Genomic DNA, 22,805 nt, shown 5'->3' on the forward strand with positions numbered 1-22,805 from the left:
GCTGAATAGAAAAAATTACTAGCGTTGTCTTTTTTTGCTTGGGCTCCCTAGGAAATCCACCTTAACACTGATCAAAACCTGCATCCCTTCAAACTCAAGGATGCTGAAATTACAACAGTTCATGGTTTCTCACATAAGACCATCTGGAATTCCTAATACTACGTTCTCCCTTGTTTCTGGGGAATGCAATTTTGAGTGTAGAACATTAAGTCTGTAAATCAATTCTAAATAATAAAACACATTTTAAATTTACAATAGATTGCACAATATAGGAATTTATGAAAAGTCTAGCTAGTGTGCAAGTAATGTAGTGCTATATATGTCATAAATCAAAATGAATAACCAGTGACATTCTCAGCACTTGTTAGCTACCACCCCCACTCCCCCCAAAAAAACAACATCCATAACATTGACACAGAGGAGAACAGAAGGGAATGGATAAACTTATGACCTATTGTTGAGGGTTAACCCCGGTAAGGCAGCTAAGCCCCACACAGCCACTTGATCACTCTCCCCAGCAGAATGGGGAAGAGAATCAGAAGGGCAAAAGTGAGAAAAGATAAAGAAGTTTCATAAATAAAAGAGGAAAAAAAAAAACAAAATAAAACAAAACAAAGAAAAACAAGCAATGCAAAATGCAATCGCTCACCACCAGCTGACTGATGCCCAGACAGTCTCCGAGCAACAGAAACCCCTGGCAAACTTCCCTGCAGTTTTATTGCTGCGCATGATGTTACATCGTATGGAATATTCCTTTGGTCACATTAAGTGAGCTGACCAGCTGCACCCCCTCCCAGCCTCTTGCCTACCCTCAATGTACTTGCTGGGAGGGACAGAGCGAGAAACCGAGAAAGCCTTGATGCTGTGTAAACACTGTTCAGCAATAGCTAAAACACTGTGCATTATCAACACTGTTTTGGTCATAAATCCAACACATAGCACTATACGGGCTGTTATGAAGAACATTGACTTTATCCCAGCCAAAACCAGTACACCTATGCAGATGAACATTTAAGTTACCTTTTCTCCTGGATTACTGCTATAGAACATAACACAAGGGTATAACTCTGCTGCATCCACATCTTCAAAAGCTAGTTTTGGCTCCTAATTAAAAAACAAAACAAAAAAACCCAAACTTAGAACAACTTAACAAGCAAAAACATGACACGGGACAGTTATACCTGTAGTACAATCCTTGTAAGTACTGAAACTGTCACGTGTCTTAACTGTCATGCTTAACTTTATATAAAATATCCATGCCAAATTACTGTTGCAAAAACCACCAAAAAAACAATTAATGTTAAATACCTCTCCATTTTTACCAAAGGAAATAGTTCTTGCTTCCATATCTAATACACATGTGATGAAATCTCCTTGGGTAAAGCTGGACAGAGTCAAAGTTTGTTCTCCATTGTGATAAAGGTTACCACTATAGGCTCTATATAGCCACATATCTGAGGTAGTGCGATGGTTAAAATCATGTACTGGCCAGCGAGAAACTCCTACACATGTGCCTTCATTGCCTCGATTCTCCTTCACAATGTAGAACTAGCAGGCAAAACAAAACAAAAAAAACAGGGAAAAAAGTCGAGAATATGCATTTTAACACAATAAAGCTATGAAAAGTTACCTTACACATATTTATGCACACTTTTAACTGTTTTACTCAGAAGCTTTTAATAAATAAAAAATAATAAGCTAATAAGCTAAAATCACGCTCTACCTCTAAAATGACATCTTGGTGTCTAAGGTCAGTCATTAACAAGTCATTTAAACTTAACCTACTAGTAATTAAGAAAACTGTATGTAAATACACAAAGAAGTGTTTTTCTCCAGACTCAAAACGTTTACACCCAGAAGTTGGGTTTCAAGTGTTAAAAATAATATTACAGAAATAAATAAGCTTTACTCCTCATGTTCACAGTGAGTGATTTACACAGATTCAAGTTAAAAAAAGAAGTAAAAGTGTTCTGCTCAAAGATGGTACTAACAAGGATATAACTGTGGATGTATCTATATTCCTAAAAAAATCACTCCAGATGATGTATTAAAAGCTGGTCTTGTCAGTCAGACAGGCTGATGTGTCTTTTTGCAAGAAAACAAAATGTTTTGTGAAGTGTTTTTCTGAAGAAAAATTTCAAAATCTACATAGTTCAGTAGGTAACTTTTGCAAGACAATGCACATTCGTGCTGACTATGGATCTTAGGGACAAGTACCATCACCTCTACCAATATGCAACACATATTCACAGTCTCCAATCTGTGTACTGTAATATCCAAATGGCAGTGCTGAAAAGCAACCACAAACTCTTCACTTTGGATTGGAAATAATGGAATCATAGAATCATTTAGGTTGGAAAAAACCCTTAAGATCATCAAGTCCAACCGTAAATCTAACACTGCCAAAATGTCATTTACTCAAGAATGTTGTCATAAAGGAAAAAACATAGGTAGCTGTTATTTATAGATCATAGTATATTTGCAAAACAAAGTAAGAGAAGTTAAATACATTTTTATGCAACCTACCTTCCACTGATAGCACCCAGAAGTAACTCCAGTGGATGCTAAACCATATCCTTTACCTCCACTCCCATGAGTTAAAATCTGCCCATTCTCCACTATGCAGCACTGAGCTTTCTCAGGGTCAAAGGACACTTCCTGTATGGGAAGATTCTCATCTTCATCTTCAGACTCTCCTTGCTTCTATCAGAAATAGGACAAAATATTTGTGGTAAATGTAACTCGGTTGCATTCCATCAAAAGAGAAAGTAAAAGCATCATTACCTGTAGCTTCATTTCTTGTTCTTTTTCCTTTATTTGAATTGCATGTTTAGCCTGAGCTATTGGAGTCTCCCACATGCAGTCAGACAGAAGCGAGAATAATCGTTCAACAACCTGATGTATTAGAATATAATTCAGATCATTTTAAATCCAAGATGAGGCAACAAATAATATTATATTGTTTTACTTTGCTTTGTAGATATAAATGTCAAAATATTTAGTGCTCTTAGATAAGCAAATATCTACACTGAACCTCACCTGATTTGGATTCTGAACAAACCTGTGAGACATTTAAAAGTTTAATGAGACTTTTTGAAGAAACAGGCATAAAAGCTTATAACAAAATATAAAGACCTGAGCCATTTGATCATCTTCAACACCAGATTCACAAGCAGGTAATACAGCTTCTAGTACATGAAGTGCAAGAAGTCTAGTCCTCAAATTGCCAACCAAGGGAACTCCTAAAGATGGAACAATATGTTAATAATCTGAAAGTGACTTCAGCATCAGACACACACCTATGATGCCAGCTGCATGCCACCAGTGCACAATTTTCCAAAGTGTAACTTGTGTACATCTACTGAAGTTAGCTTTAGTTGTTCACTATGTAACACATGTTCTAACAGGACCTATTTTTAGGAACTGCACTACAGAAATGCAAGTAACCATTGAGTACATTTTGAAAAGATCATACCTGAGCAACACTTCTGAGAAGCAATGTTGAGAAGTACTTCTGTCCACTTTGGAGATGCCATTTTTGACTGAATTGCTTTTGAAGACACAACTCTACGTAGGAAAACAAGGAAGTCTCCCAAGTGCAATTCTGCTGCATGTTGCTTTCGGAGGACAACTAGGAAGTTAAATTAAAATTTTTTGTTTACAACCTTACTTCTACAGTATTTGCAAATAATAATTTTTAAAGCCAAGGTCAAGTAGGAAAAAAAAAAAAATTAAGGCAGACATTCACAGTTGAGTTTTGGATGTTTCCATTTTTGAGAATAGTGAGTCCAGAACAGAATACAGTCAGTTGATACTGCTAGGCTACACTATGTGGACTAGCAGGCGTTTGGAAAAACACAGCTACTCAAAATAACACACAGTGCATTATGGACCACAGGTACTTTGGTATGCTAAGATTTATAAACAACTGTACAGGAAACTACTGTACATATCTTACCAAAAGTGTGGCTACAGAACCACACTTCAGTATTCGCAAGCTCTATATATTTAATATAAAATATAGCCAAGCAACTCTGAGATAGAAGTAATCATTTGAAGTCTATCATGGACTTGAATGGAAGATGACAGAAAAATATTAGCAGTCCTTGTTACTGGCAACAAACTGTTCTGTAAGTAAAAAATATAATGATCAGTTATTACACGATGGCTGCTCTCTCACTTCTAACTTCCTCTCACTAAGAGGAAAAGCTCGTGGGTCAAGATAAGGGCACTGAAGTCACCCACCAATTACCATCATGGGCAAAACAGACTCAGCTCAGGGAAGATTAATTTAATTTATTGCCAAAGAAAAATAGAGTAGGATAGTGAGAAATAAAGACAAAATTAAAATACCTTCCCCCCACCCACCCCTTCTTCCCAGGATCGACTTCACGCCTAACTCTTCTACCTCCCCACCCCTGAGCGGAGCAGGGGGATTGGGAATGTGAGGGGGTCGCGGTCACTTCACAACACTTCATCTCTACTACTCCTGCTCCATAATGGGTCCTTCCCATGTCAAGAACTGCTCCACTGTGGATCCTTTTCCACACGACACAGTCCTTCAGGAACAGACTGCTCCAGGGGGGGCCCCCCAAAAGCCAGTTTCTGCCAGAATCGTGCTCCTGCGTGGGCTCTCCACAGGCTGCAGCTTCCTTCAAAGCATATCCACCTGCTCCGGCAGGGGTCCTCCACGGGCTGCAGACAGACAACCCGCTTCATCATGGACTTCTCCACTGGCTGGAGGGGAATCCCTACTCCTTCCTTCTTCACTGACCTTGGTGTCTGCAAAGTTGTTTTCTCTCACATTTTCCCCACCCCTCTCACACAGCTGCTGTGCAGCATTTTTTACCCTTTCTTAAATATGTTATCACAGAAGCACCACCAGCATTGCTGACTGGCTCAGCTTTGGGCAGCAGTGGGTCTTTTTCAGAGCTGGCTGAAACTGGTTCTGTCTGACATGGGGGCAAGCTCCTGATTTCTTCTCACAGAAGCCACCCCTGCAGCCCCCTCCCACTACCAAAACCTTGCCACATAAATCCAATACATGTGATTATTTATAAATGTCCCTGTAATATAAAATGTAACCATTGGTTTCTAAGTATGTTTTTGTTTTATGGGGATTTTTGATGCAAAACACTATACTTCCTCACACCCCATACGTATTCCAAGGCAGTTTTAACAAGAAAATGTTTGTGGAAAGAGACAACCTTATATGCTAATTTCTAATTAGTTAATTAGCTTATGAATTCATCAGCCATTGCACTGTTTATAAGCGAAGACAGTTATAAGCACAACCAAAAACATACGTACACCTAAAACCAAGCTACAATTAAAAATTTCTTCAAATACACAACTTCCACAGAAATTCAAAATGCTCATTAAAGGACTGCAAACGATGTGAAGATATTAATATTTCAGAAAATCTTTTGTTGCAGATTTTTTAATATGACAGGGTAGGGTCAACCTCTTCCCATCCACTCAGACTGCAAAGCTGCGTAAGACAAAGCAAATGCAACAATTTCCTGAATTAAGCTATATTTATTTGCAGTTTGAAACTTAGATAATTAAATTCCTATGACTGCATTTATGGAAAACACTACTACCAATAACTCATTTTTCAAGGAAAACAGTATTCTCCTCCTAATTCCAAACCAGATGGAGTAATTCTTATTCTCAACCTGCTCCTACCTTTAAACTGATTTATGTATCAAGTCCATACAAATCTGAACTGAGCACAAAATTATTTGATTGCTTTATTTAATCTAATTTACAGAGTTAAGAATGACTCAAGAATAATCAATACAGTAGAGTGGGTGAGGGTCTCAGCATTCAGTGGTTTCTTTTATTATGTTTTCTGGTATTCCAAAATTGTAACAGAAATGATGCAAGATAATTACCTCTGAAGTCTCTCTTCTCATTATCCCCATTTGAATCTGCCTTTTTTGATTCTACTTCATCTTCCTCACCTTCCCCTTCTCCAAAGGAAGCCATAAGCATCACACCAGCTTGTGATAACAGGTTCTTCAGCTGACTGCATAATAAATCCAGCAAAGACTGGACCACCTTTGGGCTCAGTTTGTCAGCATAGGTTCTACACACACGCAAAAAAAGTAAATGTAAGAGTATTTGAGAGCTGATCCAAGGAACAGTAACAAAGACACAACTATAAACTCAGTGCAAGCGACATCTTGGGCCTAACACAGCACTAATTCTAATTCATTCTATTGCAGCAGGTTACTTTTCCTCATCCTCCACCATACGTTGGCAGATTATTCTTATTTGAACCCTATTTTTAAGACACTTTAGAACTGTCCAATCTTTGGAATCAAGGATACGTTTTCAGTACTTCCTTTTTCCCCCCCTTCACTTATATGCTTCTGAATAACATTTATTGTCCTAAAGAAAGCTTACACAAAAGAAAAGTTATTTTTAAAGGGTGCTGAAAAGCTTAAAGATTAAGTTTTCTGAAAGCAAGGGAGCGTTCCGTACTTACCCTGTGGTGATAGCAAGGATCTGAAGTAGTCTTGTACTGGCTACTTTCAAAGCTGTGCTGAGCTGAGAAATACCAGTTTTGGGCAGCAGCTGCAGTGGTTGTCCTAACATGGTGTCTGTGCCACACAACTGTGATAGCACATTTAGCAGACCAGTGGAAATGGCCAAGGAGACATCAACAGGCTGATAGTGTACACTTAGAGCAAAGACTGTTACCAACAGAAGACGCTGTTGTGCTTCTAAGATTAAAATAAAGTTATTTTTCATTAATAAGCTGTTTAGAGTAAGAATACTAAGACAGAAGAACTGCAGATTATTTTTTAAATAAAATTCAATGAATTAAATTATCAAGTAAAGAGTTAGCCTTCTTTGTCAGACACTTCGAGGTAGTCTTTCTGATGTACCATCGTAGCCCCCTTTAACTCAGTGCAACCTCTATGTCGAGGTTGTCCAAGGAAGAGTATCATGTAGATCTAGTTTGTGATGTGGATGTTCTGAAGCTAAATCTCAAACCAGAATCTTCTCTCTAGGGTAAGGATAACTGGATGAAATACTTAATTTTCTACTTCAAGTTGATTCTCAAGAAATTTTTTTCAATTCCATTTTAATTGTAAGTGAAACAACAAAACAATTCAGGTAAGAATGCCCATTAGGCTCTACCAACAAACTAAATTATATAACTCTCTCCTGTACTGAAGCTCTCAGTCAGTGTATATACAAAGGCACAAAGAGCTGCGGAGTTCCAGCTATCCCTTAAGGATAGAAACACACAGCAATATCTGGGTACGGAAGGCCAGGAGAAAGGGCTTCCAAAACAGGCAAGATGTCCTGTTCTTTGATTTGGGGTTTAAAGAAAGTTCCCTTGAATGAAAGAAAAAAGATTGGAGACTTTTCATCTCTTCAGAAAACTGCTTATCCCTGAAAAACCTAAAAATCACTTTGAAGTGCCAAAGACATGGGTGACTGTGGAAGATTGTGGTATGTGGAATAGAAACGTTGACAATACTTAAAAGTCTTAAAATAAAAAGGGCTAACACTTGAAGAAAATTAAGACAGAAAAAGGTTAAAAAGCTTCTCTCTCTTAGGAAAAGTCGTCAGACAGATACTTCAGTGAATTCAGGTCACTAATATCAAAGTCTGCTTTGTTAAACATATAAGCTGTTGTACTGTTTATTAGAGGACATGTTTTGCAAATCTGGTTTTCGCTTACCTATGTGATGCTTATTAGCTTGCAGAGCTCTTTCTAATGTAGCAGATAATTGCTGGTAAATTTTGTGCACAGCCACTTGGATTTCAATTTGAATACTTCTCTTAGCTGCTCTGATACCATCCTGGGTCAAACAAATAAATATATAAGGACTGATACATTTTTATCACCCAGTTATTGAAACAGCAGAAACTATTAAAGTACATACCTGGTAGTGATGCAATCTTACACTCTCTCCTTTGGCACCTGCATGTCCTACAGTGCCCAAACCAAAGCAGCCAGCAAGAAATTGTAGTCTAACAGAAGTAAGCAATGAAGACGACTGAAATCCTAGTACTTGACGACTTCCCATTAATGGCACACTGCCTTTTTCCTCCATCCCTGACAGAAGCACTAAAATCTGATGAAGTGCTTCCAGACGAAGCTAAAAATAAAGGCAGGCAAAAGACCGTATTAAGTAAGTAGCAAGTATCCTTAGAAATTAGAATTAGATCATCTTCAACCGTGAGAATGAATGAGGTAGCTGTTTTCTCATCAACACTTTTTTTTTTTTTTTTTTAAAAAGGGAATTCTTTGAGTTTCATTTTAGAGTTTCTTTACATAAAGTTCCCAGGTCCAGTTAAGATATTTTAACAGAAAAGAGAGCAAAAATGTTCTTAATAGACAGAATTTGGACAATGTTTTAAAAAAAATCCATAAAATGAGCATAATGTATGCAGAATAGGAAAAGGCGTTAAACTGAAACTTACCTCAGCCCTCAACTGTTGCTGCTCCATTGCAATTACTGACGCTTGTGGACTGGTGGACATACTTTCCTCTGGTTCCTTAAATCCTGGCGAGTTTCCTACATCTCCACTTACAAAGCTGACAACATTTTCAATCAAAGTATGAACTCCAAGGGATCTTGAGAGGTCAAAATCGGACTCAACAAATGAGTAGGAAGAAGTGTATAACCAATCTCTGCTGTGTTTTAGGCGAGCCCATGAGTCACTTAAAGGTTCCACTTGGCTGTGCATTGCTCCTAAAGATATACATAATGAAGTCTCATAAATTCCAATTCACCAGGTAGCACATTTTGACAGTAGGTAAAGACTGAACTGCTGCTATTCATACAGGTGGAAAATGGATATTCATGTTAATTATACCATGCATTAAGCAACTTAGAGCAAAACACTTGATTTAAATTTACAGCAATTTCCCCAAAGGAAAAGCTGTATTTCTTTTAACTATGTTAAGCAATATTGCAACACGCTGCCAAGTGAGAAAACAAAAAGATAGAAGCCACTCAAACTGCTCAGCTTTAAGCTAGAACACTGAATAAAAATGCTTTGCAGCTAAATGACAAAATAGTAAAGAAAAGATATGCTACAACAGAAATTGTGCACTTTGGATATTTGTTTTAAGGTCTAACCATAAAACAAGAGTGTTTTTTGCTTTTAATCAAGCCACTATATATTTTATCATTTTGAAAAAGCACAATGTTATTTTGGATGAAATATTTACAGAATTCATGATTGCAGAAGGGAACAGAAAATTTTTATTTTAGACTAACAGAAAGCATTTACTTTGTTATGATTCAAGATAAATAGATACATGTATATTAAATACTATTTACAGCATGTATTAGATCTGTATCTTCATTGTCTGGCAATTTCACAAGTCTATTTTCAAGTATTTCCTATTACATCGGCATGTCATTACACTACCTGAAACTTTACCATCAGTAATAAATGTACTACTTCAAACGAGCATCAGTCATCAATCTGCAGCACTGGAACTTATTTATCGCCATATATTTGATCTCATTTCTGAAAGAGTTTTGCTAAAACTCTATCCCTGGCACAAATGAGTGCAGTGTCACTGAAGTCATACCTTCATCAGCAGTTAACTGATCTGCATCAGTTAAATATACATATCAACACAGAAGTTAGTATTTTATTGTTTTTAGCCGACTTGGAGCTATGCAAGGTATTACAAGAGGGCAGACCCTGCGCAAAAGAACTTTCCATCTGTATAGATAGGTAATGTCTGGAGACCTATGTGGAAACCTAATGTATGTTTAAATTCACTTTGAAATTCTAGTTTGAATTATCTTAAATAATCTACATAGATTTTTTTAAATATTAATGTCTCTTGTGCACAATGAGCTACAGATATTGGAGAATCACAACCCATTCACAGTACTCGTACAAATCTACATTAACACTTCAGTTTTTAAAAATCTGTCTGCAGGGAATCGGCCTCAAACATTATTAAACATAGCCATTTTCCAGAAAAAGTCACACAATTTCATAGAAATTAATCTGTTGAAAGCTTTCTTTCATCAGTGAGGCTGAGTTCCAATGGTAACAGCTGGATACTAGTTTCAGGACCTCCTTTAAACGCTGCCTACCTGCAGCAGCTCTGTAAGCAGCTGCTCATAGTAACAAGGAAAGACAGACACATCAGTTTTTGAACTTAGGACAACTCTCCTAGCAACCATTCTACACCATTCTTTTCCTGAGGTAAAGGCAAAATGCTATTATCCTTTCAACCAATCTGCACCTGCAGGTCACAATTTGCACCTTCACGCAACTTACAAATTCAAAATACTGTGAAATTTTGCTTTTCCTTTGTAAATTACATAGTTAATCTCCACATAGTTACCAAAAAAATTGTCAGGGCTATGAATTATGAAAACCTGTTCACATTCCATTTCCTTTTCTGTAAATAGTGTTCATGTGCATTTGCATGGTATTCCTTGCACTTGCTACTAAAGAGATTGCAATGGCTTCAGAAAGAACCATCACAGTACTTAGGTCTTATTAGGTATTTGACAAAAATATACTCACACAAATTTATTTTGGATAATGCAAAGATTACATTTTAAACACTATTCAAAATGTAATCTAATTTCCTAATTTCTGCTGGTTTATATAACACAGCAATATTACCTGGTTTACAGAGAATAATCTATTTTGTCATGTTTACTATGAAAGAATTTAAAGAAATTCTGTTACTCAATTTTACAATTTATACCTGGTGACAATATTTAAAACAGAAGTAAAGACAGATACCACTTTACCCTAATTTTAATATTAATTCTCACAATACTTGCTTTAAAGCTCTCTAATAAAAACTAAGTTATATGCTGAGGTGGCAGGTGAGAAACATAAGATAAATAGGACAGAGTAGAATAAAAGGATGTTAAAATACTCAGTTTCATGTAGGAAGGAGTTTCCTAGCATATGCATGGTGAACAGAGCCCAAGGGAGAGGATAAATGAAGCCTCAGATTTCCTATAGGAAGCACGGCTAAACCATTACCAAGTCCACAAAATGTTGCCTACATAGCAACAACTATTTCAAAAGCCTCCTTAAGCCCTACAGTCTTTAAACAGCAGGAGAGCTTAAAGCATCCCAAAGTGACATTGCTTCCTATGCTACGCTATGTCACTATTAAGCACAGCACAGAATCAAAGGATTTGTAAAGAAACAAAAAGCAATTCCAATGTCTTAAATCCTAAGCTTTAGCAGACTTTTCAAGGGTTAACAGAACATCAGAAGAAAATTTAGTTTTGACAGTCAACAAATCTTATACGAAAAAACCCCCACCATATATTCATAAAAACCTAAACTATTTCATATTTGAAAAAGATGAGGTCTTAGCTAATCCTTTTAGTATTAATGCAAGAATGTTTAAATGTCAGAACAATTAAAAATTGTTTCAAATTAGGAGAAAAGTCCAACAATTATGAGACAGATTAAATGTAAACCAAGAGAAGTTATAACTAAAAGTATAGTTTAAAAACAAAGATGTCAGAAGTCAAAGTAGTATACAGTCATTTTTTCCTTGAAGATGTTAAATATCAATAGAAGAACCAAAAGTATGATTGTATATTAGAGCTTAGCTTGATTCTGTGTAATATCAATTACACAGAATTGATTGCAGCTTAGCACTTCCATAAGCCTCTACAATCACATGAATAGAGTTGCACATAAGAATAAACTTTAAGCTTACAGTAAAAGAAAAAAAAATTTACTTGTCCTTATAAGCCAGCTTGTAATAATGAGTTTTCTAAATGAACGTGGCACAGCTGCAATACACACTTCATAAAACATAAAATATGTAGGGAAGCTATAGAAACAAAAAAATAAACATGCCATCGGTTACTTGCTTGAAGCTCTTCTTTTTTCTGGGGCTCAACTGGCCAAAAAGGAGTAAATACACTACACCACACAAGAATCAGAAGACAAAAGCAGACATTTGAAACAGAAGGTAACATATTCATAAAATCTCTTCCTCATATTATTCTGACTTAGACTTAAATGATCAGTCTCATCTCAATCAATACAACCATGTATCAAGCAGCAAAGTTTGGGGAAAAAAATATTTACTCTTGTTCTGAATTAGTATAGCCTAGATAACAGACTTTCTAAATTCCCCACCTTCTTTTCAGGGAAAAAAAATATATCCCCTTTAACACAGTTATATGTATACACCAAGACATGTTTACATCCCTTACTCAAACACGATCTTTCAATTTCAAAATGCAGAACTCATATTATTACAGGTACACAAAATTATTTCAATTTAATTTGGATTTCATTTAAGTTGCTGCTTTGTTCAGAGTTGGCCAATTGTGTTAGTAAAGTACTACAGAACACACAAGCACACTGAAATTCACCGAAATTAAGATTTATGTGAAGTAAGAAAATCCAAGACTGGAGGACTCTCATTTATCTGTCTGTAACTCTGTGTATGATTGCACTGATAAATACGCATACTTTACTGTTAAGTATCCAATGCAGTGTACAGTATCCCATAGGTACTGTACAGGATAGGTACGACATTTTGAGGCATACTCTCTGGATCTGCAAAACTGAAAAAGATGAATCTAAGCAGCAAAAAAAAACCCAAAGAGCTTAGATATGAGGGGAAAATAATAATGTGCTCATCACCCCTTATGGCAAAAGTATTGAAAAAGACTTTTTCTGCAGGAATGGAAGGAAAAGTTTACTAATTCAGAAATAACTAAATAATAGCAAGGAACAAGATACTCAGAGGATCCTCAGGCTGAAGTAGGAATACTGCAGTCATATTTCTGAACAGATGAAATAAATGAAGGAAGAAGGCAATTAGAGTAAAGATTGGACTGAGTGGCTAAGATGTTAATTGAGTAAAAAAGAGAATGCTTTCCTTCCATACTCATTTGCAAGACCATAGGAACAACTTATATTATTAGTAGTTTTTCTACTGCTAGTTTTCTATATTGCAATTTATGAATAGGAACAGCTTTCGTACCATAAAAATCAGACTATAACCAATAGTGAGATTCAATTATTAAGGAAATGTGATCTGAATTTTGAATAACGAGTTGCTGCATTCAATAAACAGAAGTTCTAAAATAAGCCAATCCACTCCAGAGGGAATTACTCTCTTGCCTGTTACAAAACAACCACTCACCGATACCCTATACACACTACATTATTTTGACAACTTTGCAAGGATCAAATACTCTGCATAGAGTATAGCTGAGGATAAACTAACCCTACAAAATCTCAGCTAGAAACATCATGTGTGGCCATGGTTCTGTAGCAAGTAGTGTGGTTAAATTCCAGTAAACTTGTTAAGAAGAGATGGGAGGAATCTCATGCCTGTATACTAAGGAAATTTTTTTAGTGAAAATTCCCTTTTAAGTCTCAAAAATAGCATAGCCTACAGGAAAAAAACCAATGGGGATAGAAGGAAATTTCTTCAGGAAAAAAACTTGCTTTCCAGTTACCTCTGCTGGCCAACTTCCTTCACACAGTTTATGGAGACACACTTAAAAGAAAAAATATTTTCAAGGGACTGCTGCAAACTGCAGTAAGGTATTATTCTAAAAAACATATGTAAAAGGAAACATGATTGAATTTTTTGAATAATAAACTTCAACTGAAAGAAATGAGAAATGGTTCCTACGGTTATTCTGTAAGACTCCACTTGTTCTTTTCCACCTAACACTGCCAATTCTGCATTCAATCCAACAAAAATTTGAAAAGTTCAGCTGTAAGTCCCTTAAAGCAACAATGGTTACTGCTGTTTTGTAGAAATAGAAACAAGAAAAAACAGGAGGCTTTACTTTATGTTAACTGCAATTCGAGAAGTGTTTCCCATGTATGCTTCTGGGCACGACTATCCTCTGCACTCAAAATAGAGATCCTCTCTAGCATCTATACAGCATACATGTTTCCCTCCTCTCCTTCTCCTCATTTAGAGGGACATAAAACCTTCCACATCTTCCACTCAAAAGTAGATCATACGTGGAAGTCCTAGGAGCACAAGGTACAAACGTGACTATGGAAAGAACCCCCAAAAAACCCCTAACAAATAAAAATTTGCTGCTTGTTTCTCACTAAAATGTCTAACAGTTGCTTCAGGGAAATTTTACTTTGGTGGCACTTAAAAATCCAGCTGGAAAAAATCCTGAGGAACAATGCTGTAGTCTTCTGTAGGTCATCTCTTCTACAGCGGTTTACTTGCCATAAACAGGAAAACAGGCTTTTTCTAATGCTTCAATTCTTAACAAATGTAGCTCATTCCGATGGAACTCCTTAATCTCTTTTGCCAGCAACTCGAGACGGAGCACAGCATAATGTGAATATGCTGTAAGAATTTAGATTCCTCCTATTCTTCAGCCTGAGGTAACAGTGAACATAAATGTCCCCTTTATTAGTCACGGTATATCACAAGAATAAAGATGAAACTGAAGGGGTTTTACCATTCAAAACATCCTTGATAGGCCCTGCGGTACCTCTAGCACTTCAGTGTGCTGGCTATGTTACAAGGGGTGGACAATCCAAAATGGCTGCAAGTTACATATTCACTAAACACTGAGGCATGCTTCAGTTCTAGAAGAGAACTAGGATTCACAAGACTAGACATTTCATAAGAAATGAAAGACCTTAAATTAGCACCAAAGCTGAGCAGCTCATCCACTTGATCACACAGATCTTTGTAGATCTTTTCCTGACCTCGGTATAAGTATCAGGAATGTTTCCCTGTAAATGCACTCTGCATTCACTGGATCAATCTGTTATTGGGTATCAACCAAAACTGTCATATATATCATCCAGCACAAGTAGAAAAGTTTTCATTATTTTATGCTGACTAACTTGCCGTTGCCAAAACCAGACAAAAAGTCCGTAACATGGGACAGCAAAATAAGTCCTCCAGTACCAGAAAACAGGTATCAGTACATGCTGTCACAGTGTTCAGTTTGCAAATGAGCTATTTGAGCTTCTTTAGGTTCTGGATAGATCAACTGCATTTACACCTGTTTCTCCTGAGTGTTACGCACCTGGTGCAGAACCTTCTTCTGTAATAAAAAGCTTCTATAGACTGGTTGGTTGATGAAGTCTATTCTTGCATTATTCCTTATTTCCTGGAGCTTGTGACCAAAACAACCTCATCAGTCTAATCAACAGTTCAGGAACCATAATCCGTAAAATATACTGCATCTCAGATCTAACCCAAGATGATTTCCTGAATTACTTTAGGATATAGAGGAAAGCAAGTGCAGAGTTCTGTGTCAGATTAATGGCAAAGCTAAAAATGGTGGCTTCAAAGAATACACTGCAGATCAGAGTGCTGACAGAGGCTATCAGATCTTCTAACACTGAGAATGCCAACATACATCCTGTTGTCACAGTATGAACACCTCTAGTAAATTTCTTTACTTGCTCAACTGGTTCAATTGATTATCCATGTACAAGGAATTCCTTCCCACATTATTTACAAATTGAAGTGTAACGAGTGTTGCCACTAATAGTTTGTTTTACAATTCCAAAAGACTTTAAAAAGCAAGCAACCTCTCAGTACTCTGCTTAATGGTGGCTTTAAACTAGAACTCTTGTGTTACCTAACAGTATTAAGGCTTCTGTAATTAAAGCATATCATAACTCAACCTAATTCCTGCTAACCTCTTCACAAGACTTTTACAGATACAACAGACATAAGTCGTGATTCTAGCAGAGACTCTGCATCATCCAGAGTGGTGGGACTTTATGGTCTCTGTCTAAACAAACATCCTTTTCTCCCTCCACTACCTTCTGTGAAGAAGCTCATTGAGATTCCCCAGAATGAAGCAGCAACAAAAGCAGTACAAAAGCTAAAAATCTGATTTATACTGGAGTAATAGAAGAAGCGGTTGCTTGGTTCTGTAGGTGTACTGGTGTTGAGAGGATGCAAAAATTGAAGCGGTATTTTCTGGATACGAGTTCTCCATGTTCAAGTACATTTTATGGTAAAAGTTCATTGTTAGCACAAGAATAGAGTGTTCCACTTGATACTGAACTTCTCTGCCAATTTTTTCTTCCTGAAGTCACGTGAGTGAAAACAGAATGAAAGTTCCTAATTCACTTGACCTCACAGAAATCCTCACTCGCTTCAGAAGAGCATTGCAATTCTAGAAACTAGAATAAATAGTTATAACCTAGGAAATACTACAACCAAGCCACAAAGCAACAGAACTTAGCACAAACAGTAGGCAATAATTATTTTAAATACTATTTTTAAATATTTTTAATAACTTAAATAACTTAACTTTAAATAGTTTTAACATCCGGATTGCCATTATGTACTGTATTTAATTGCAAACACATTTTAACTTAAAAAATACTAACATATTTATCAGGTCAATATTCACTAGGTAAACAATAAAACTTACCCCTCTTTCTGTGTGATGATGCCAAATCCAAATCAACATTTCGTCTTCCACTCTAGATTAAAAGATTAATAAAAGCCTCATTTCTTTAGGTGAACTTATGTGGTGCGCAATATTTGAGTATTTAAAATGCATCCCTCAGCCATATAAGTGAGAAAATTACCAGAGCTATAATAATTTCAATTGTTTTTTTTTTTTACCACCATTACTTTCTTTTAACAATAGTGGTTATTAGAAGAGATCTCTATACTGAAACACAGTACTAAACAAATGTTTAAGATGTACTTTCCACCTAAATATTATATTTACAATCTCTAAATACATAATGTTAGTTTACTTACCAGTGAATAACCTTCCTCATCTGATTCTGGCTGAGATAAATCAGATTCACTTCTTGACTTAATCAGTCTGTAGTTTGAGTTTGCATGGATTGAGCGACTTTCTGCAGTAAGACTTTCACTCCTGCTTCAGATGCACACACATGCATGCACACACACACACAGAGAAAGAAAATACTGATATTAGGCAAAAGTAAGATTTGATAGTCAAATTTAGCAGGTACCGCAGTTTTATTTGGAAGCAGACTATCACAGAACATCACAAGACCACACCAAAGAGGAAAAAAGTGGTCTGGGGGCTTCAATTATTATGCTTATAAAGGGTATTAGTAAACTTTGTTACTTCTTAACACCCTTATTGGTCAACTGAACAAATGGCAACCTCAAATGACTGCTCATTCAAGTGCCTTGGTAAGTATCACATACAGTATACAGAAACACTTCTGAGCTGAGAGGACAAGAAAACAGAGACAGAGTAAGTGGGTGAAAAAGCACTGAACTTATTAAAAACCCACCCATAAAATGCATCCTAAAGTTGATATGCTGAAGATGAAAGCCACTTTGACAACGACAGAGGCAGCCACCCATGCTTTAGGGACTAGATTTCCAAAAAGAGGCAAAAAGAATAAAAGGGTACTGAATATACATATATAATCTCCCTCTGAATTCCCTGTCAATATCTTCATTTAAAATATCAGAGCAGAGGTTCTGTACACTAGAAGCTTAAGTAGACTCAGGAGTTCCCTAGTAGCACCAGCTACACAATTCCTGTGTTATATTCTAATACACACACACAAAGATCTCTAGAATAAAAGTTTAAACGGGTCAAGTTTAGAACAAAACTGTTTTACCAAGAATATCTCAGGTTATGAAAATTAAAATACATTATGTAGTACTTATACTATTTAAATTATACACTTCTCCAATTCGTTGAGCTGTCTGGCTTTACGTTGTCATTCTCCTATATCTAACAACAGTGTCTTACACATGCCAACATGTAAGGAATATTTATAAAAATCAATCATGAATGACACTTTTTTCCTAATAGGCTTTGAAACTTTTGCTTTTAAACATATCCTATAAGTTTTCTTTGGACGCTGCTATATAGGACATTGGTAAAGTTCAAGAAAATACAAACATTGTAATCAAAAAATCCAAACACATAAACAAATCTTAGGAGAAACAAAGAATTTTTCCAATTACCTCAGATTATCTGTACACCTGATGATTTGGACTTCGTAGAATCATAGAATCGTTAAGGTTGGAAAAGACCTCTAAGATCATCGAGTCCAACCGTCAACCCAACACCACCATGCCCACTAAACCATGTCCCTAAGCGCCTCATCTACACATCTTTTAAATACCTCCAGGGATGGTGACTCAACCACTTCCCTGGGCAGCCTGTTCCAATGTTCAACCACTCTTTCAGTAAAGAAATTTTTCCTCACGTCCAATCTAAACCTCCCCTGGCGCAACTTGAGGCCATTTCCCCTTGTCCTATCGCTTGGTACTTGGGAGAAGAGACCAACACCCACCTCGCTACAGCCTCCTTTCAGGTAGTTGTAGAGAGCCATGAGGTCTCCCCTCAGCCTCCTTTTCTCCAGGCTAAACAACCCTAGTTCCCTCAGCCGCTCCTCATCAGACTTGTTCTCCAGACCCCTCACCAGCCTCGTTGCCCTTCTCTGGACACGCTCCAGCACCTCAACGTCCTTCTTGTAGTGAACTCCTTCATTACTATTTATCACAAAGCCCAACTTTGAAAAGTAAATATGGTCCCCACAGAATAAAACTCTTATTAAGGTTTAGTTAATGTGGACAAAGGAAATTGAGAAAAATCACTATTCTCAACAAAAACATAACATTGCTCTAGGCAAAAATCTTCTTTTAAAAAAAATGCTAAGAATCCTCAGAGGAAAACTGAGGTTATTTAATCAATTATAAAGGAAGCAGAGAAGAGTTAACTGTTCTAAGCAGTCAGCAAACCCCACCTTGTCATGAGTCCAATCCCCTCAGGAGTAGCAGAGGGAGGCTGCTGTAACTGTCCATCCTCCCTTCGTTTCTGGAGCTCCTCGATAATAGGGCTTACTCCTAATATCAACAAGGCACATCTGTGGATCACAGAGTTGCATGCAGCAGTATATACATCTTGACCTTCTGTCAGATCAGTGCTGATTCTTCGTGAGACTGAGGAGGTGGATCATCAAGTCTAGTCCCTGTCCCAGTGTTCATCCTATCTCGATCCCGACTGCGAGCTACTTCACGGGCTGATAGGAAACATTGAAATATTTCTGTAACATGCAACACAAAAAGAAGGTCTTAACTTCTAGACAAAGCTACATAGAATGAAATATTCATCTACATCTTGGGCCAAAAACTGCCCCACTACAAAGAAAAATGAATATTTTTCCAACAGTAAAAGAATGCATTAATAATATGAAGCTATAAAAGAAATCATGCAAACAGGTTAAACGAAGTATTTACACAATGTTAAGTTTAAAATGAAGAAGTCAATGCAATTTGACAGAACACTACAACTCCTGTTTGGATAGCATCAAAGAGAAAGATTATTTCATGTTTGCCTTTTAGCAGATGTATATAAAGTAATGCTTCTGTAAATCTGTATTCCAGACACTAGTATATCTGTAATTCAGTCTTGAAACAGTTTCAGGCTTTTATTAGCTTTGGTCAGTACAATGAAGATCCTATCAGAATTCTTAGCCTTCACTTTGCTTAATTATGCTGTTGTCTTAGGTGCCAGATTCTTCTAAAGAAGCTGCGTGAGAGACCGCATCATCGCTGTCCAAAGACCTAAAGCTCCCTTGATTTGATCATTTTAATTTTAAAGATTCAGTTTCCCTTTGGAAAGGCAAAGGTAAACCCAAACACTTCCTTCATTGATATTAATAGTTAGAAGCAGTAAGGCATCAAGGACACAAACTGAACTCCACATGTCAGGATCAGCTTGCCTTAGGATGTCCAGTAAAAGAGTCATCATCTTCCTACTTATTTGTGCACGTAATACTACTGGCTGTCTGGATATTTCTGGATACATTTCCTTTATTGTACTGAGAAACCCTGTCCAGGTAGAATTTGAGAACACTGAGCATTTGCCCAGGATAACTGCCTATCAAGCAGCAAAAGCATGTTGCATGTACTGAACAGGTAACACATGTGTACACCTTCTAGAACCATAAATCATCTCATGAATGTGCACTTCAACTCCATAGCACACTTTTAGGAAAGCCTACTGCATTGTGGATGTAATGACACATCATGTAGAAACTAAAGGTGTAACACACATTTTGGTCTATGAGATCCCAAACAGGAATATGGGAGTCCTAATGAGAAAAATAAATGCTGTCAGCAAAACAGGTGATGACAGCAGAGGCTGGAAAAATAAACATTCTAACAGTATCCGGAGGAACAATATTTGGAAAAGAAAAAAAAACATTATATATCTATGGAAAATATTTCAAGTCAGCCAATTTTATTTTTTAAGCAACATACATTCTACAGTAATTTTTGAAGGCTAACATGATTTCTGTCTTTGAGAACACTATGGTAACAATAGAAAAAACAACTGAGTGTTACTGTATGTTGCTTCACTAAAATTGGAAAAATTGAGGATTAACTACCCCATTGAGCCTGATTACAAGCCCAAGTCAGTATAACAACAGTCTGCAAGTTCACCTTTTTCAAGCTATCTTCTGAAGAATTAAACAAGTTTTTTAGAAAACCCATGAGAACGTATAGCAAATAGTGTTACAAATAGCAAACTTCGACTAAAACCTCCATGTTTTTAATAGATTCAAGAAGAGATATTCAAAGATACAAGTGAATTCCAACTCAGTCAGCCCACTGTTATCAAGTTTTGTTTCCAAACTTCAGAATAACATTATCCTTCAAAGCTTATTACATATAAGAATAACACATATAAACACAGCAAAAATTCTATATATAAATACTGATGAAAACTCAGAGATCTATTGAATAGAAGTTTAGAGAAAATGGTATGAAACCTATTAGTCTTGTAGACAGTGCATATAACAAGTATTGGTATATGTCAGATGCCCTGAGAATTGCCCATAAAGGCAGTCCACTTGCCTAGTATTCCACTCCCTTGTATCAAAAGACTTTTCTGACCCAATAGAAGCACTATGCCATTTTATAAAAATAAACTTCTCACAAAGTTTATGCACGCAAATCTTTCATAATCTTTTAAATAATTTCTCCATTTTACCTAGAGAAAAAAAAAATATTGTCCTTCCAAAGCACATTACATTATTGATACACGTAACTAGTACTTACTACCAGCTGTCATAACTTCATGTTCTCTTTCCTCCTCTTCATCTTCTTGTTCTGGGTGTCCTTCTTCTCTGTCGCGTTCTGCCTGCTCCTCCATTTCTGCTTCTTCATCAATTGTACGAGTAAAAGAATGTTCCTGAGTATCAACATCAGCAGATTCTTGGTTGTCTAACATCTTGATTAAAAAAATATATAAATACAGTGAAATTAATTCTCACCAAAATGAAAGATGAACATAAAAGGACATAAGTATTTAGTAAGTTTTTTTTCCTACCAAAAAGATACTTTTGATATTGTGTGAAATAAACAACAAAGACAGCTGTTTACATTCAAGGCTTTAAATACATAAGTCAGAAAATTTAATTTTCCTTTAATAACTGTTTCCCAGATTATTTGCAGAAAAAAGTCTCCTTGTAATGCTCACTTAGACTGTATTGTCAAACTTTGACACTTCAGCATCAAAGCCTTTAGCAACCACATGCTGCTGTCTCATAAAACTTTCTCCCCTTAAAAAGGACGTGATTATGATAAAACTTACTTCGATGGACAAGATTTTGTTACTTAAAGTGATACCAAATATGTTCCCATTTTTATTCTTAACAGTCCTGAATTTCCAGTTCTTTTCCTCCCTTTTATTTCAATGAAATTAAACAGATGCACACCCCAAGATCGAAGATAACAATATGAGGTGCACAATAAGAATAATAGTCTTAGAATTTGAATTTATAAAATCTTTTTGATTGAGTGGATACATTTGGGTTGATGCTTTCCTTCAATTTGAGGATATAAGTGCTGACCAGCACAATACTTACTACCTAACAGACAATTTTCCAATGCAGGAAACAGCTTTAGACAATCTGAAGAAGGCAAAGCTTTAAATATAAAACATACAGTTACATTACTGGTTTTAGAATACTTTAGAAGGTAATTAATCCTACAAATCTTGAGCCATACACATCCCACCAGCATAATTAATCTGCCCTCTCCTGGCAGTTTTCCTTTTGAAAAAAACAGAAGGTCTTCGTAGCAGCAGATCATGGTCACCATTTTTCTGGCGCCTCTTATTTGCTCTCGTCATTCTATCGTTAAGCCTGTGTATACTATGCAAATGCAAACCAGCTATTTTTTCCCAGTAGTATTAAATCTGAGATCGCCCTGAAGCAAGAAATCTGCTGCATACATTTAGATTTGCCGTATTGCATCTGCACAGTAAGCTTGAGGATTTCCGGGAGTAATGGAATGTATTGCGCACACACAGTACACAGTACCTGACTGTGAGCATACACAACAGCTATAACATGAACATGAAGCAACAGATTTATTACATGTTTAGAAAATTATCACCCTGTGTATGCTTGGTAAACCAGAGAACCACCAGGCTTAACATATGCATACTGTCCTGTGTACGCACACTACACCCAATGCTTTCAGAAGTGCTGAATCTCTTGCAGATATGTTAGACCATGAGAAAGGAAGCGGCAAAGACACATATCCCCTTAATATGAATTAAAAGGAGGAAAACAGACCTACACAATTTTAAAAAGCATCACTAGTGCTTTACAATATAGCTTAAAAAGCCTCATAATCTTGATGTCACATGAGAATTTCCTTGACTAAAAATATCTCAGTTGTAGATTGTAAACAGCAATTAAAAAATCCTACCAGAGAAACCCTAATCCTGCTTTAAGGACTACCTTGTAATGCCTAACAGTCCCCAGCCCTGAGTAATTCAATGAACACTTCCATCATCAATTCTGACCTGGCTTAATAAAATGAT

General features: G+C 36.5%; 1 protein-coding gene across 1 annotated transcript in view; it reads right to left on the reverse strand.

Annotated features, from left to right (window-relative positions):
- The window catches only part of HERC1 (HECT and RLD domain containing E3 ubiquitin protein ligase family member 1), an 87,619-nt gene that overhangs the window by 41,244 nt on the left and 23,570 nt on the right, over positions 1 to 22,805 (reverse strand). Inside the window, 16 exon segments of the mRNA XM_009330100.1 lie at positions 1,021 to 1,104; positions 1,309 to 1,548; positions 2,527 to 2,703; positions 2,785 to 2,895; positions 3,136 to 3,242; positions 3,476 to 3,631; positions 5,898 to 6,091; positions 6,494 to 6,731; positions 7,703 to 7,823; positions 7,908 to 8,123; positions 8,449 to 8,720; positions 16,389 to 16,440; positions 16,727 to 16,847; positions 18,712 to 18,904; positions 18,907 to 19,011; positions 21,032 to 21,203. Of these exon segments, the coding sequence (XP_009328375.1) occupies positions 1,021 to 1,104; positions 1,309 to 1,548; positions 2,527 to 2,703; positions 2,785 to 2,895; positions 3,136 to 3,242; positions 3,476 to 3,631; positions 5,898 to 6,091; positions 6,494 to 6,731; positions 7,703 to 7,823; positions 7,908 to 8,123; positions 8,449 to 8,720; positions 16,389 to 16,440; positions 16,727 to 16,847; positions 18,712 to 18,904; positions 18,907 to 19,011; positions 21,032 to 21,203 (2,559 nt within the window).

This window comes from Pygoscelis adeliae, unplaced genomic scaffold (assembly GCF_000699105.1).
Source record: "Pygoscelis adeliae isolate BGI_AS28 unplaced genomic scaffold, ASM69910v1 Scaffold298, whole genome shotgun sequence".
Taxonomy (NCBI): domain Eukaryota; kingdom Metazoa; phylum Chordata; class Aves; order Sphenisciformes; family Spheniscidae; genus Pygoscelis; species Pygoscelis adeliae.